The sequence below is a fragment of the Triplophysa dalaica genome, chromosome 6 (assembly GCF_015846415.1).
Source record: "Triplophysa dalaica isolate WHDGS20190420 chromosome 6, ASM1584641v1, whole genome shotgun sequence".
In the NCBI taxonomy this organism is placed as follows: domain Eukaryota; kingdom Metazoa; phylum Chordata; class Actinopteri; order Cypriniformes; family Nemacheilidae; genus Triplophysa; species Triplophysa dalaica.
Window position 1 is genome coordinate 22,801,631 of NC_079547.1, and position 14,506 is coordinate 22,816,136.

Sequence of the window (14,506 nt, forward strand, 5' to 3'; positions counted from 1 at the left end):
TACAAGTGCAGATGAATTTTGAAAAAATAATGGTGTGCATGGAAAAATCATACATGGGCAATTCCGTGAAAATGTCAACCTCCAAAATGTCAACCTAACCATTATTATTTTGTTTTACCTGTTTATGCTTTAACAGCACAGATTGTATCAGGTGGTACAAATACCCATGTGAGATCTCTCTTAGAATTTGTAAAGCATTTGTTTTATTTTTTATGCATGATTTTTCATAGTCAGGTAAGTGATATTTTCAGGATTGTCAAATTCATAACGCTACATATTTCTCATAAATGGACACATGAAAATGAATATAAAGTAACTATTTTATGTTTTCTATAAAGGTACCCCTTCTCCATTCATCTGGTTTTATTGCTTCAAGATTGTGAATTTTATCTTTCAGAAATCCTACAAAGTCTATCGTCTCCCAAAAACCCATCCTTTTTTTGTCACATCCAGAACGCATGTTTTTTTCCCTTTAAAAAATATATACTTTATAATAGACTGACATTTTTTTATATTAAGACTCTATCAACGAGGGTATATACAGATGTAAAATATAAACAGATGGTTCAATATATTGGTAACAAATTAATTCTCTGAGCATTTTTATGTCACGTCCATACGCAAAATGTCACTTCCATAACGCTGGAATTCCCCATATAATATTTACTGCAACACGCAACACTGTGTGAAATAATTAGAATTTTTGATTGCAAGATGACTTTAAGGCTATCATCCATCTGCATGGAAAGGATATACAGAACGCATTCAAAACACAAAATCGCTTACTTCACCAAGTTGTAGCGATGATTTTTATGACATCATTCTGCACTTCAAGCTTCTCATCCTATCCCAGGCTGTGAGGTGAACTAAAAGCTATTGGCCATTTTAAAAGAGGGAAAGAACATCAAACATGTCCCAACTGTTTTTGACGAAACGACACCAAATGCGAACAAGCCGTAAAAAGTTCAGTGTTACACTTATTTCATCTTAAAAACGTTTTCGCACAATCAAAATATAAATACATCTGTCCCGCACACGAGAGAATCCGCCAACAACACAAAAGAAACATTCACTCAAATTACCCAGACACCCGTCTGCATACACGCTCAAAAACACGCACATACACACCCAGGCCCCTGAATTAAGAGATAAGGGTGCAAATACCATGACAACAAAAGACACCTGAACCGACAGTAGTCTGTGTTTCCGTATGATGTTTGTGTGCTTGAGGACTGAACAGCGTTCCGGTTGACTTTACAGTTATAAAAAGGCTTTCCGTTCCTCATTTTATTTTGGACCAAATTCAATCAAAGCTGCTGGTTTAGTCGGAAAAACACTGGGTCGTGATCAGGTAAGACAATTAGATCAAATGATTCAAATCAAATCGGTGAAACACAACAGAAGACCAAACCTCAAAGAGAACAATTCGATTTTTAGAGCTGAACTTCCGATACATAACTTATCTCTAATATACAAACAAGTTTAAATTCCTTAAGATCCGCAGTTGGCCGGCACAGGTCCTTGTGCAGATCCTGTGCTTGTTTGAAGGGAATGGGCATGTCGATGGATGCTGCTCTGTGGCCACATGTGAAAACAGTCTGGGGCTTTTATTGTGGCATCTTCCCTTTAACACAGAGCTTTTTCAGAATATTAGGCATCTAATATGTCCTTGTGATGCTAGGATGCTTTTCCCAGTTCAATCTTCTTCTGAATGGCTCTTGCTGAGTGGTATATCAAAGAATCAATAAGCCCAGCAACTAAAAGAATATCAAAAAGGAGGAAGTGAGACATCAACACAAAACATCAGTTTGCTTTAAAAACAGTCTGGATAGCTCTTCAGTACCCCTCGATTTGTTCTAAAAACTATATTTCTGACACAAATTCTTTTTCATTTGGAAGATGGAATAGAAGGTTACCTGTGAAAACACCACCTATAATAGCACAGACTCCTGTTAAGAAATGGGTGAAAGATCTGAGGAGACAAACATTTATACATTACTTAAATATAAAATACATGCACTTTATTGAGATAAGTCAAAAGTAAATAGTCTTTAACATAAATAAGCTATGAAAGCAAGCAGCAGACGCTCAGATAATGCTACTGAAACATACCTCTGCTTCTCTGTGAATTTGACCATCATTGGAGACAGCTCATAAAGCACAAACACACCAGGTAAACCCTGATCTCCAATCAGTCCGTTGGCTACTTTTTCGTGTCTTGTCACTGAAAACTGGTTTGTTTTAACCACCTAATAACACAGGACCATGCGCTAAGTTTCGATTTCACTAATGCCCCAACATATCTCCATCAAAAATAAAACAATTGAAATATATCACTTATTGTTTACTTACACTTACCTCCCCATCTCCTTTAACATATATTGTTGGAACAATTTTGACGAAATACTGATACATCATTGAAGCTGTAAAAAAACAAAAGGGCACATAAATCAAGCTCTTGCTCTCTCAACTGAACACCCCGTCACTCCTGCACTAACTGTTTATAAAATGCATACTTAATGTTTATATTAAAGTGTTTAATATTTATAAATATAAGAACAAGTATCATTATTGTTATACAAAGAAAATGTCAAGATAAAAAAGCAAGATTTGTACATGCAATGCGCCGCCGTGCTGCTAGAGGGCGCTCAAAACTTTAATCCCTCTATTCTCCGCTTATGTATATAGCACTTCCTGTTGAGTAATGGCGTCCGTGTGATAGAGTGCTACAGCAAATATTGAACAGGACCGAAGCTGTAAGAAGACTATTAAATCCACTAACTAATATAACAGATTTAAGCGAGGTAAGCAGTCTTTCTTCTGATAAATCTCTTCACAGTTTGACGAGCGCGTTTCACATGTGCGTCTCGATGAGTTATTCGTTCAAGGCCAGACCTTGATGACATCTAACAAGATCACACGATTCACGTGCACATTTTGTGTATTATATAAACAGTATGTTTTTGTAAAATATATTTAGAAAAACGAGCTAATTCTTGTTCTTATGTAATACGTAGCTGTCTAGTTAATCTGTGGTCTGGCTGTCCCAAAACCTCGTAAAATCACAATTGTGGGCTTTATGAAATCATCTAGTCGTTGTTTGGGGTAGACAGCATCATATTTATGCCAACACACCCTACATAGGTAGGCAGCATTCCAAGTTTGCAAAAGGGGTTCCACCCAGACAGGTGCAAGCTTACAAAACTTTGTTAATGTGCTGTTAATAAAGATATTTTTTCAAGTAAATTTTGTTATATTCAAAATTCATTCAACTTTAAATCAGCTATCATATATACACTGTCTGGATAGACCAGGTAGTCTTGTCTTGGTAGACCAGGTAGTTTCCCCAAAAATATAATATATAAATATTAAATTTTGGGATATTAATTCAATAAATAAATGTCTATCAAATATACTATCTTGAAAGCATTTGTCCTGGTAGTGTTCGCTTGAAACAGCCGGTATTTTGTTCTCTATAGATGCCGGTGTCAGTAGGATCGTATGGCCAGGCTCAGCCCAACTGCTTTGACCGAGTGAAGATGGGCTTCATGATGGGTTTCGCAGTGGGCATGGCTGCTGGCGCTATGTTCGGATCCTTCTCCTGTCTCAGGTAGGATGTAAACTATATATCAATCAGCAGTTTAATGTAATGAACATGTTAATAAACTGCCATTGTATTACAATATGGCTAACTGATGCACTTCGCATTCATTTGTTCTTTTTTGTTCTGTCCAGGATCGGCATGAGGGGTCGAGAGTTGATGGGAGGAGTTGGGAAAACTATGATGCAAAGCGGAGGCACGTTTGGAACCTTCATGGCGATCGGGATGGGCATCCGCTGCTGAGTTTACACTAAAATTCACCTCTTTGGGACATTAAATAATTTCTGGATTAATTGATTTGATGACACATCTTCAAGGACGCAGGTTTCAATAAAAAGAGGGATTTTCTGTAGACCCTGAGCTCATCGTAAAATCTAGATGTTAGATTATGATCATTTAAATGCAGGTTAAGGTCAACCAGATGGATTTGAACTAGAGTTGCCTATACAGTGACTCTTTGGTTGTTCATCCTGGACACTACACAGCATGAATAGACTGTATTCTGCTGTCAGATTTTTAGTTAGTCATAAAAACAGCATTCACTGACCTTGAGGTGCTTCTACATTGGTACCATCTAAAGGGTTGACGATTCCAGGGTAATCTTTGCCGAATGAAAGATGTTTGATGAAGTGTGTCATGTTGATCTACATTAAAACCAAGAAAATTCAATGAGGTCTAATGTGGATGATGGCAGACACACGTAATAGCAAGTTCACAGCTTTGAATCCACTTACATTGTCCAGTCCAAAACTCTGCAGATCATGTACTAAAAATAAAGAAATGAATAATTAATCAATTCTAATAAGAGTTTTCTGTAAGTTAGACAAATAAACCATTTTTAATGCAAAGCAATAGCATCTTAAGTCACAGATATATCGACTGATGAAAATCATGAAAAATTAATTGGCACTTCAGAAAGCCAACACAACATCAAATCACAAACTATTTGTTAAATCCTAAACCACATATTATATACGGAGAAAGAAGAGTTGAAAATATACTGATGTAGTAACAAGGTAAATTCTAACCTGTAAGTGCAGTTTAAATGTAAAGAATGTGGGTCTAGTGGCTTTAAATAAAGATGTATTAAAATATAAAAGGTAAACTTACTTTCCACAGCATGCACTGCAGAAAGAAGAGAAAATAGTCACTTAATTGGTTTTGTTTTCTGCAAGCAAAGTTTTTAAGACATTTTGACAACCCTGGTGCTTAAAATTCATCCCAATAGTAGACATAGTTTTATTGGGGGCGGGAGTCTTGCCCTGCAGAAAATATTTCAATTTGCTTGATAAATTCAGGCTCCGTATATGTGCATAATAGTATTTGATATGCACTGGAAGAATAGCTTGTGCTTGTCCAAACATAACTGCTGTTAGTTCTGTACCTTGTTACTGTGAAAAATTACAAGCTTTGGTTGGAAAGGATAGACAACTATCTGTGTCCCAAAACAAACAGAGACTTCCCAAAAATGGTTAATTTCATTAATGAAACTGCATAGATTTACAGCATCAAGGGTCACAGGGGGTATTAAATGCATTCTTGCGTACGAAAAGACAAAGCAGATAGTAAGCACTGTTCATTCTGAATCTCAGAATCTCTGATAACTGCTCGATATAAAGCAGAACTTGAGTAAAAATAACAGACGCTGAGGATCATTGAATGATCAACTGCTGTGAAAAAGAAGGCAGAGAAAGTAAACACATTCTGTATTTTGTAAGAAAATACGAATGCGGTCACTGTGACACTGAACAGATTTGTTCACTCTAAACATTTGGCAGAGCGAGAAAGACATGCATTCAAATCACACTTTCTGGTCTGATGCATACTGGCACATTTACTTGAGTTAAAAGCTATTATAATTTGTCATCCTTTCCTGAAATATGCTAAACAGTGCCTATGCCACAGACCAGAGAGCTTTGACTTGGTTGGATTAGTTAGATGTTGTTTACCATGTACGTGAGACTGCTGAAAGCTCTTTCCAGGAGCAAAATGGAAATTTCCAGCCACCTGGAAAAATATTTTTTGTGTGATTTTTCTTTAAACATCGATTCTGTATCATTGTAAGTTCCCTTAGGATCTTGCATGTTACCTTATTAACTTCTAGAAAACCATAGACTTGGCATCCCTCGTTTTTCTGATCCTGCATCTTTTGGCTGAACCCCTCTCTCTTACATTGCTCAATGCTGTCAGGAGTCTTAAAAGCCCAGCCACGTCGCCGGTACGCCTCTCGAACATCATCACATGTATTGCAACACCTGTAGACAACAAGTTTATAACTTGAAATAATTTTTTCCATTTAGCAGACCTTCATATATGGCAGAACTATTAAATGTGGCGGATGGCAAAAGGAATTTCCTTTCAGATGTCGGGGATGGTCAGGTCACAAATTCAACCTGTAATCTGTCTAGTAAGATGTCTAGAACCTGTTTCGGAGGAGTAGACAGACCGGCTCTACGAGCTGTTTTTATCCCTTGTACTACAGCAGCTATATAAGTGAGTTGTAGGTTATCAAACAGGAAGAACTCACTTTAAATCTTCGTTTCTGCTCCATAACAGCTCTCGCAGCGGTCAGGATCCAACTTACTGGCATCAAAAACCTCTTCCTCCTTTATACCCAACTCTGCACAGAAAACAGCATGGACAAAGTCACGTGTTGATTTTTATGAATGTAATGAACAATGTAATTTTTATTTTAAAGAAAATGTGCAAATCTTCAAGAATGATTTATCAAAATTCAGAACAAGAAAGTTCAGAACAAGATGCATTTGCAGCTAATGTGCATTCTGCTGGTATAGCATATGTCTTATTTCTACAATTAAATATTAAAAGTAACATATATCAGACGTGCACTTAAAAAAGATGATGCTGACCATGTTTTTCAGCCTCTGATGTGACTGGCTGGGCATCTTTATCAAGTCTTTGTTTAAACAGGTTGTGCTCGACATCTAGCTGCTGCTCTCCGGCGACATCCATGGCATCAATACTTAGATCTGACAAACCAAAACAGAGGTGTACATTTATACATTTAAAGAAGAAGAGCATCCATCTTTTTATTGGATGGCAATAACATTTTGTTTTTCACTTTTTATTGGATGACAAAGTCCTGTAGCATACCTGTACTGTTTTGAATTGTGGTTACAATCAATCATTAATGTTCATATTATGACACCTAAGCACAGTCATGTGTATAGGTAAATATCACTTAAGATACATTGTTTATGCTCAACTAAGTAAATGATAAAATAAACGCAACATATTTCACAATACAGAGCCCCAAAAGATGTTATACTGACAAATAAAGAAAGAAAATGTATCCAAAAAAAAAAGGACTTCGGTTGGAAACCCAAATATACAGAACATAATGTGTACTTACAGGCACACGGCATATGTGGAAATATAACATCGATGTTGATTCTGAGCTTGTCTCCTCTAGAAGTGTCTACAAATAGTTCAGGATGAACCTAAAAACGAAACCGCACTCAGTTAGGTAGAACTATATAAAACTGATCTATGATCAATCTCTTTTAATATGCAACAGTGCACAAAAGCGCTGTTTATTAAAAAACATGATAAAGAAACTGAATATTATGCACATGTATAGAATAGACAGAAATACACATAATGTTACATTCAATATGAACATGTTTTTATATCCAGTCATACACTTACCTCTTTAGTCAGATAATACTGGAGCTCAGAGAAGAACAGGATCAGCATAATAAGTCCACTGATGATGGTTACTATTGAGTGAGTAAGGGAGGAACATGTTTATTAAAAAACAGACCCAACATTATAATTCATACAATTACATTATGTGCATTTATAGATGGCATTTACACCAGAGCCACTTTAACTATCATTTTAATGACATGGATCGTCGAGTCTATGGATTTATGAAGAGGACTGACTCCTTCACGTTGTGTTTATTTGTCAAAAATGATTATTTTAATATGTAAGTATATGCACATATTTTAGGACTTCATGATAAATAGCCTGTTCAGTTCACGAGCTTGTCTGTATGAATGACGCTCGGCACGTTTTTCTCACTCACCCGTTGCTCCACCACATGTTTTGATCCTAAAATCCTCCAGAGTCTTGGGATAAGCGTCAAATTGTTTCAGTTTATTTAACGCGTCCATTCTCCCTCTCGTACGGCGGTAAAGCTAGCCGTCACATCGGATTCCAGTGACCCATTTCCGGGACACAAAGGAAGTGACGAAAGTCCTTCAGCCAACCAGATTCCACCGCGTAGCTGGCGCCTCATTTAGTGGCAGACTGGCAGTAAAATAGTGAAATATTTTGAACTGATTTGTTTATTCATTAATACTCATTCAAAAACAATTTAAATCAATTTATTCTACTTCTGTAGGACTGTCTTGGCATCTCGACACTTGACAGAAACTAAAACCATTACTCAAATTAATAATATATTAATTTAAGTATTAAATGTATTAATTTTCGGTTTATAAAAACAACTTGTGTTTTTATGCAAGTATATTAAGAGATCAGGCTAAATGCATAAACAAGATGACACAACCTGGACATTACTATGATTGATGATCATATTGATATTAATGTAGAATGCGGACTATTGAGAATAGATTTTCAAACATACACACATTAAGCTTCTTCTAAAAGTAGCTTTAAGAAAAGGTGAACTTTAAACAATGCACGATGTCTGCTGTTACAATACATGAAATGTTGTGAATGTGTCCTGACATCAAACAATGCTTCTTGGTAAGAGGTTAAAAATAAACTAATCATGAATATATGAAGAAAATTTTGAGGGAAATAGAGAGTTTATATTCTGGCATGTCCATGACATTTCAGACACTTGAATCCTATTAAAAAGCATTCCAGTTAGAGACAACATGTATTGAGGAACATAATCTATACCATTTAAAATACTCAATTCTGTTGTACAACTGTTCTTTCGTACGTACTTTTGATTAACGTCTTGTACCACATTTTATAAAGATTAAACAGAGTAAATAAATTCACAAAAGGCAAAAGCTGGTAAGGGTTTCATTGGATATACCAGTTTTATTAAATATTTACACAACAACGTGTAGAGAATCTACTGCAAAGACAGATCTCACAAAGCATGAGAAGGTTGCACGTGTATTTTTGACTTTCCTCTGAACACATCCCCTCGCAAACAACCCCAACAATTCATTCATATGACGTTTATTTTTCAGTAAAACATCACATGTCTATCTGGAGCCCCCCCTCCCCAAGTCATTTAGGAGAAAGGACACCTAATAGAAAGGATGTCCAGCGGTTATTGACCATAGCAACCTTATCTCGATGCAATGTGCGCTCTGTAAAAGATCGGTCAAACGCGAATCAGGTTTTAACATTGTGTCAAGGCCTGCTGCAGTGGTGAAGGCAGCTGGGTGGCTTTATTTGGGAGGCCTGTAGGCGATCTTTCTGCTCTTCAACACGGACCACCTGTGCCTCTTCATGTAGTAGACCAGGGGGATGAGTATGGAAGCGCCCATCAACAGCTACAAAGAAAAACAGATTAATGTTCCATAACCATCTAACTGTTACTTTGACTTTAAAAAGAAGAACTTCTGGAGATTGGAATAAACTTTATGCCGAACAACACACGCGGAAACCAGAAAACAAGTCTCTTCACATCCGTTTCGTCTTTTATATGCACTTCATTACATTAAGAGCCGTTTTACTCTAAATGCCTTTAAATTAGCTACCAAGGATGATCCAAATCGATCCCCATCACATAAACAGATTACCTTCAAAAATCCATAGATACCGCTGAAAGGTAATACTGTTAATACACTTTTTCTTACAAGCAGATGTAACCAGACCGGTTTACCAGTTTAGTGACGTGACATTTGACATGTGACATTTGACCCTATATGGTATATAACCTCTAGGGTGAGTACAAACCTTCAGGCCCATGCGCTTGCGTTGGTCATGCTCTGGCTCGCCGGCCCACTTCAGGAAAGTGCAGACGTCTTTTGCAACCTGGCTCATGGTGGCAGTGGTTCCTATATAGGGTGAGAAGTGGCATACTGTGAGTTTTTGACTAAGAATGCATGATTTGGACAAAAAGTCATACCATTATGTTGATGTTACAATGATATTTCAAGAACTGTGCAAATACATTTTTTGGACAAATAATTGTAATATTAATTCCTGCCTTGGAGTTCTTAGTGGTCCACTTTCAATTCAGATATGATCCTGTAACTGTAAACTGTAGCCTTTAAACTCACCAAAGGTCATATCATGATTGCTTGTTCTTATCAGAGTCTAATAAAATGTTAAGTAGATAAAAACACAACTCACCGTCCTCAAACTCCAACACCTCATTGTAGATAGGTGGCGCCATACCAATGGCCTGGCCAGGGAAATATGGGTTGTAATAAAGACCATCTCTCATAGTCACACCAGCTGGGGGTTCACAGTAACCCGTCAGAAGAGAGAAGACATAATCTTCACCTCCATGTCTGAAAGAAATAGAGTTGCACATCAAGAGACAGTTAGAATCACAATATCTGATTTTACAAGATACTCCCCTTTGAAAGACTGCAAAATTAGTACAAATTAGCACAACAAAAATCTGTGTATACAAAGTAAACATAACCAAAAACAATAACTTTTATTGTACAGCCCAGCATGAAAAGTTTGTGAAAATTTAGAGAAAACTTCCCATTTCCTTTGTTTATCATCAGGTGATTCTCACAAATTCATTACCTAGCATTGATGATATAGCTGAGGTCAGGGGGCAGAGCGCCGTTGTTTGCGGCACGAGCAGCCTCAGGGTTGGAGTACGGTTTAGGGAAGTAATCAGAGGGCTTTCCAGGTCGGGTGAACATCTCGCCTGAATCATCAGGACCATCTACCACTTCAATCTACAAGAGGACAACATAATGAACATTAGAGTTGCATCGTTGATAGTAACCTCTGTGTTAATATAGCGAGAGAAAATCCTAACTTTTTACCTCCTCAGCCAGGACCTTGACCTCAGCCTCTGTGTGCGAAACACCAACCAAGTTACGGAAGGCCAAGTATTCCATACTGTGGCACGCCGAGCACACCTGTTTATAAACCTGGTACCCACGACGAATACTGAAAAGCAAGGCAATTGAAGAATGTTGGTAACCAAACAACCTTGGCTCCCATTGACTTACATTGTATAGACACAAACCCACTGAAACACTTCTCATAAATAAGAAGACTGTGGGTGAACAACAAATTAAATATTTTATTGTTTTACCTGTCATGGTTGAGTTTTTTTTGTTTTACCTGCCATGGTCGAGGGAGGAAAGCATGCCATTATGGCTCCAAGGGTATGAAGGCGGATGCAGTTCCAGATCTGAGGCTTTGACTGACTGCTGGAGCATCAGAGCCAGACCCGCTCCTCCCGTTGTCAACACTCCAATGGTGGTCAGGGCGATCTTACTCCCCTTCGGCAAGCTTGCAAATGACATGTTGGCCTGCAAAACATAACACAAAAATTGAAGTTGCTACTGTGGTGTTCTGTATTACTTTGACACACACAAAGTAAAAAACAATCACTATAATTATGAACAGTATTGATAAACCATCATTTTTATTCACAACATAATTCTTAGGTTAACATTTGTGTCGTTTCATAGTTTTGATTTAGTATACCTATACTCTAAAATGTAGAAAAATATGATTAAATTAGGTCATAAAAGTATCAATTCAATGACACAATATGTTTCCCTACTGTAGCTGTAATATGACTTGATGTATTCTTTACCATATAAATGACAACAAGTGAATTAAGTCATTAAAAAAGACATATAGAAGTGCATGTCGAATTAATGATCATTTGTCATCTGCCTTTAAATTAAATAAACATTATTGAAATGACATCACAGCTTTGAAGCCCCGTGATGTCACCTTTTCGATTAAAGGAACCAATCCGATTATTATTAGACTCAAATGTGTTTTCTCATCCTAATGTACATAGTTATATTTCCTGTAATAGGAAATATCAACTGAGTTAATAATGTAAAATATCAACATATATATCGCGACACGACTGCACGTAGACACTCAGCTGTGACCTTGCTCTTCACGGTCCACTCTTATAAGACGCCGGGATTTTCCAATAAATAAAAGCGTAGGCCTCCGTCCAACACAGGCCGTATAAACAAACAGAAAGAAGAAGCAGATAAACAGTAAATGTATCCATACCCGTGGGGAATGAAAAGCTTTGGATGTGTTCAGGAGGGCTCTCCCGGTTCCGGAGAACACAACCACACGGAGCGCCGCCATGTTCTTGACTCTGCGGATAGAAAGACACTTCCGCCGGAACACACCCTGCCTGGTCAGAACCAAAGACTCTTCAAAAAAAGTAACCGCACTCGGCAGCCAAGTTTGTTACGTCTGCGGGCAGACCGATATCTTAAAAATCGCGCTGAGGCCACATTTAAACAACTTATTTCAGACGATCAATTAATTTTTTGACATAAAATCTACCACGATGCTGTTTCTTAAATTAAAAATGTTGTTCTTTATTTTTTAAACGATTGGAAGGCGATAGACTCCTTTATTTGGCGGCGTTGCACTTTTCGGTATTCACAGCAGATGTCATTGCACCGTTATGCTGCACATAGTCTTTGTCATAAATTACACAAGGTATTACAAAACATAAAAAGTGTTATTAAACGCTAAATATACAACTTAAAAGATTTATGTTAAGTACAGAAGATGACACAATATCGTACGTGGCTTTTAGAACCAAAACAGCTGTTTTCTTTAGATTAAAGTCCCAGTGAAATAAAAAATGACAATTCTATTTTTTCATGAAATATTGCTGAGTTTATAGTAAATAGCTTATTAATGTGGTTCATTTTCTTTTTAAAATTCAGGTACCCTCATGATCTTCAGTTCAAATCTGAAAATGCACTTCCGCCCTGAAATGACTATACATCTGATATGACATAAATTAGTCGGCCTTTACTCCTCCCCTTTTAATTTCAAAATCAATTGTTGTGTGTGATCAAAATCAAACATGCGCTGTATCTAAAATATTTCAAAGGTAAACAAAATAAATTAAAGTTAGACGTGGATGGAAACATATGATAACCATGTTCATGAAAATCATTATATATTTGAAAGATTTATTTATTTTATTTTATAACAGTAACAATAACTCTAGCAACTACACGTTGAGTAGTTACGGTGATAAATATTTTTAAAGGAACTTATCCCAAATCCTCCTCTAACTTAGTAAATGACTGTAAAAGCATATTTATTCCTGTAGATGGCAGTGTGTAACAACGCCAATGTGCTAATACAATCGCATACATGAGGCAAAACAGCAGTGTGATTTGATTAAAAAAAAAAAAATTACAAATTTACACGAATACATCAACTTCAATATTTAATCATGCCTATATATACAAAAAACGTTATGATAAAGAATAGCATCCTTGCTCTATCATGGAGTTGTATGCCTTTTAACGATGTCATTTCCCAGGATGCAGGGTGTGGGTTTTGTGGATCATGTTTATTAATGCTGGTGTAGAAAACCGAAATGGTTTTAAAACCATGTACACCGCCAAGAGACCCTCTGCCTCTCAAAGCTCTTTGTTTATGGATGAGGGAGTGAAAGATGGGCCGGCTGGGTTCGATCAGTTTTATTTGCAGATCTGAGATGCTGCCAAGCACTTGCTTTTGATAGTAAATGTTAAAAGTATATGACTTCAAAACATCCACTCCTAGGCAATGAATACATTATTGAACTCCAAATCCTTCAGAAATCTGTAACCGTCCCAACAAACTTAAAGGTCCCCACCTGCCTTTGTAACACGGGCCCATATCTCAAGAAGCCAAGCGGCAAAAGAGACCTAAATTGGCCACCTTGCTCAGATAAGCCTGTGGTAAATTGAGCGTGTCCCATGGGACAGGACCGAGGCTCAATCAGGTACAGCAAACAAGTGCCTTCACTGGCCAGGCATTGGAAATTTTATATACAGCTTTATCAGATTGTTTGGAAAATAATAAAATTTTGATTCCTACAGACGCCTACAATTTAGGCACGGCCATGAGACCTGAGATCACAATCGATTTCAATTGATACAGCCTTGTCGTATTGTATGAAAGCACGCATCAGATTAGGCATTATAGAAACATACAGAAATGAACGCACCCCATTTTTCAGTGCCATAGGGAATGTGATGTTATATCTTGATTCTATAGATGTGATTTACTTCACAGCCTTATCCTTTATTTCTCTTGGCTGCAATGGAATTAGAAAATATAAAGGCAACATACTGTATATGCGATCCAGAATGATCTTTCAGTAAAAAGTAAGTAACCGCCATACAACGTCTACCTGCGTCTGACCCATAATCCTCTGGGGTAAGTCCAAATAGACATGTTACCCTTGAAATCTCCCGAGGCCAGCCTTCAGGTTACCTTGCATTCTCTCAAATACTGGGTTAAAATGCTGCCTGAAGTCATAGCGAATGATAAAACCTGTCCCCATCAGCTCCCCATGGGCAAAAGTTTCGAAAACGTCTCTAAGAAAGGCAGCGATTCTTTGAAACGGTGCGATTTGAACTCCCCTTCAATAATAAAATAGTTTTTGGGGGGTTGCTTAAAATAAACCCTTCCCGGCGGAAACATTTATTGCTCAGAGATTATTCATTCAAAACTCAGATCTCATTTATGTTTCTTTTTCAAATGTTTTTCTCAAATTCCCTTGGTGAACGAGACTCCAAAGAGACAATTTTTACATGCAGTTAGGTTGTAGAGGTATGCAAGTAATTTCCATTGAATTGCTCGGTTAATTTAATATTAAAATAACTTATTGAAAAAAATTGGACAAGATATTTTGAGACGTCTTAGAAGCAGGAGCCTCAAACATTCAAAATCTTTTGATTTGAATTCACTATGTTC

General features: G+C 37.1%; 3 protein-coding genes across 3 annotated transcripts; 1 reads left to right on the forward strand and 2 right to left on the reverse strand.

Annotated features, from left to right (window-relative positions):
- Positions 1-959: 959 nt before the first annotated feature.
- On the reverse strand, positions 960-7,791 carry ergic3 (ERGIC and golgi 3). The gene is given in 15 exon segments (XM_056751072.1): positions 960-1,757; positions 1,917-1,972; positions 2,113-2,249; positions 2,359-2,423; positions 4,149-4,245; positions 4,336-4,367; positions 4,712-4,726; positions 5,551-5,608; positions 5,691-5,856; positions 6,129-6,141; positions 6,144-6,221; positions 6,472-6,591; positions 6,975-7,062; positions 7,271-7,341; positions 7,653-7,791. Coding segments are annotated over 15 exon segments (1,164 nt in total). The 5' UTR covers positions 7,741-7,791; the 3' UTR covers positions 960-1,677.
- romo1 (reactive oxygen species modulator 1) lies at positions 2,666-4,393 on the forward strand. Its single transcript, XM_056751073.1, has 3 exons — positions 2,666-2,804; positions 3,480-3,610; positions 3,736-4,393. The coding sequence occupies exons 2-3, from the start codon at positions 3,480-3,482 to the stop codon at positions 3,842-3,844; spliced, it is 240 nt and encodes a 79-aa protein (XP_056607051.1). The 5' UTR covers positions 2,666-2,804; the 3' UTR covers positions 3,845-4,393.
- Positions 7,792-8,618: 827 nt separating the features above from the next.
- Positions 8,619-11,902, reverse strand: LOC130424748 (cytochrome c1, heme protein, mitochondrial). The gene is made up of 7 exons (XM_056750652.1): positions 11,795-11,902; positions 10,874-11,064; positions 10,570-10,696; positions 10,322-10,479; positions 9,914-10,074; positions 9,515-9,615; positions 8,619-9,108 (listed from the first exon to the last, which is right to left on the reverse strand). The coding sequence occupies exons 1-7, from the start codon at positions 11,873-11,875 to the stop codon at positions 9,004-9,006; spliced, it is 924 nt and encodes a 307-aa protein (XP_056606630.1). The 5' UTR covers positions 11,876-11,902; the 3' UTR covers positions 8,619-9,003.
- Positions 11,903-14,506: the final 2,604 nt, after the last annotated feature.

What these genes read in the sequence shown, in the direction of transcription:
- romo1 (XM_056751073.1), top strand. Translation starts at nt 3,480, where the DNA reads ATGCCGGTGTCAGTAGGATCGTATGGCCAGGCTCAGCCCAACTGCTTT. An exon ending in GGATCCTTCTCCTGTCTCAG is followed by an intron (nt 3,611 to 3,735) that starts GTAGGATGTAAA and finishes TGTTCTGTCCAG; the next exon opens with GATCGGCATGAGGGGTCGAG.
- LOC130424748 (XM_056750652.1), bottom strand. Translation starts at nt 11,875, where the DNA reads ATGGCGGCGCTCCGTGTGGTTGTGTTCTCCGGAACCGGGAGAGCCCTC. An exon ending in TCCTCCCTCGACCATGGCAG is followed by an intron (nt 10,697 to 10,873) that starts GTAAAACAAAAA and finishes CTTGCTTTTCAG; the next exon opens with TATTCGTCGTGGGTACCAGG. An exon ending in GCAAGCGCATGGGCCTGAAG is followed by an intron (nt 9,109 to 9,514) that starts GTTTGTACTCAC and finishes TTTTCTTTGTAG; the next exon opens with CTGTTGATGGGCGCTTCCAT.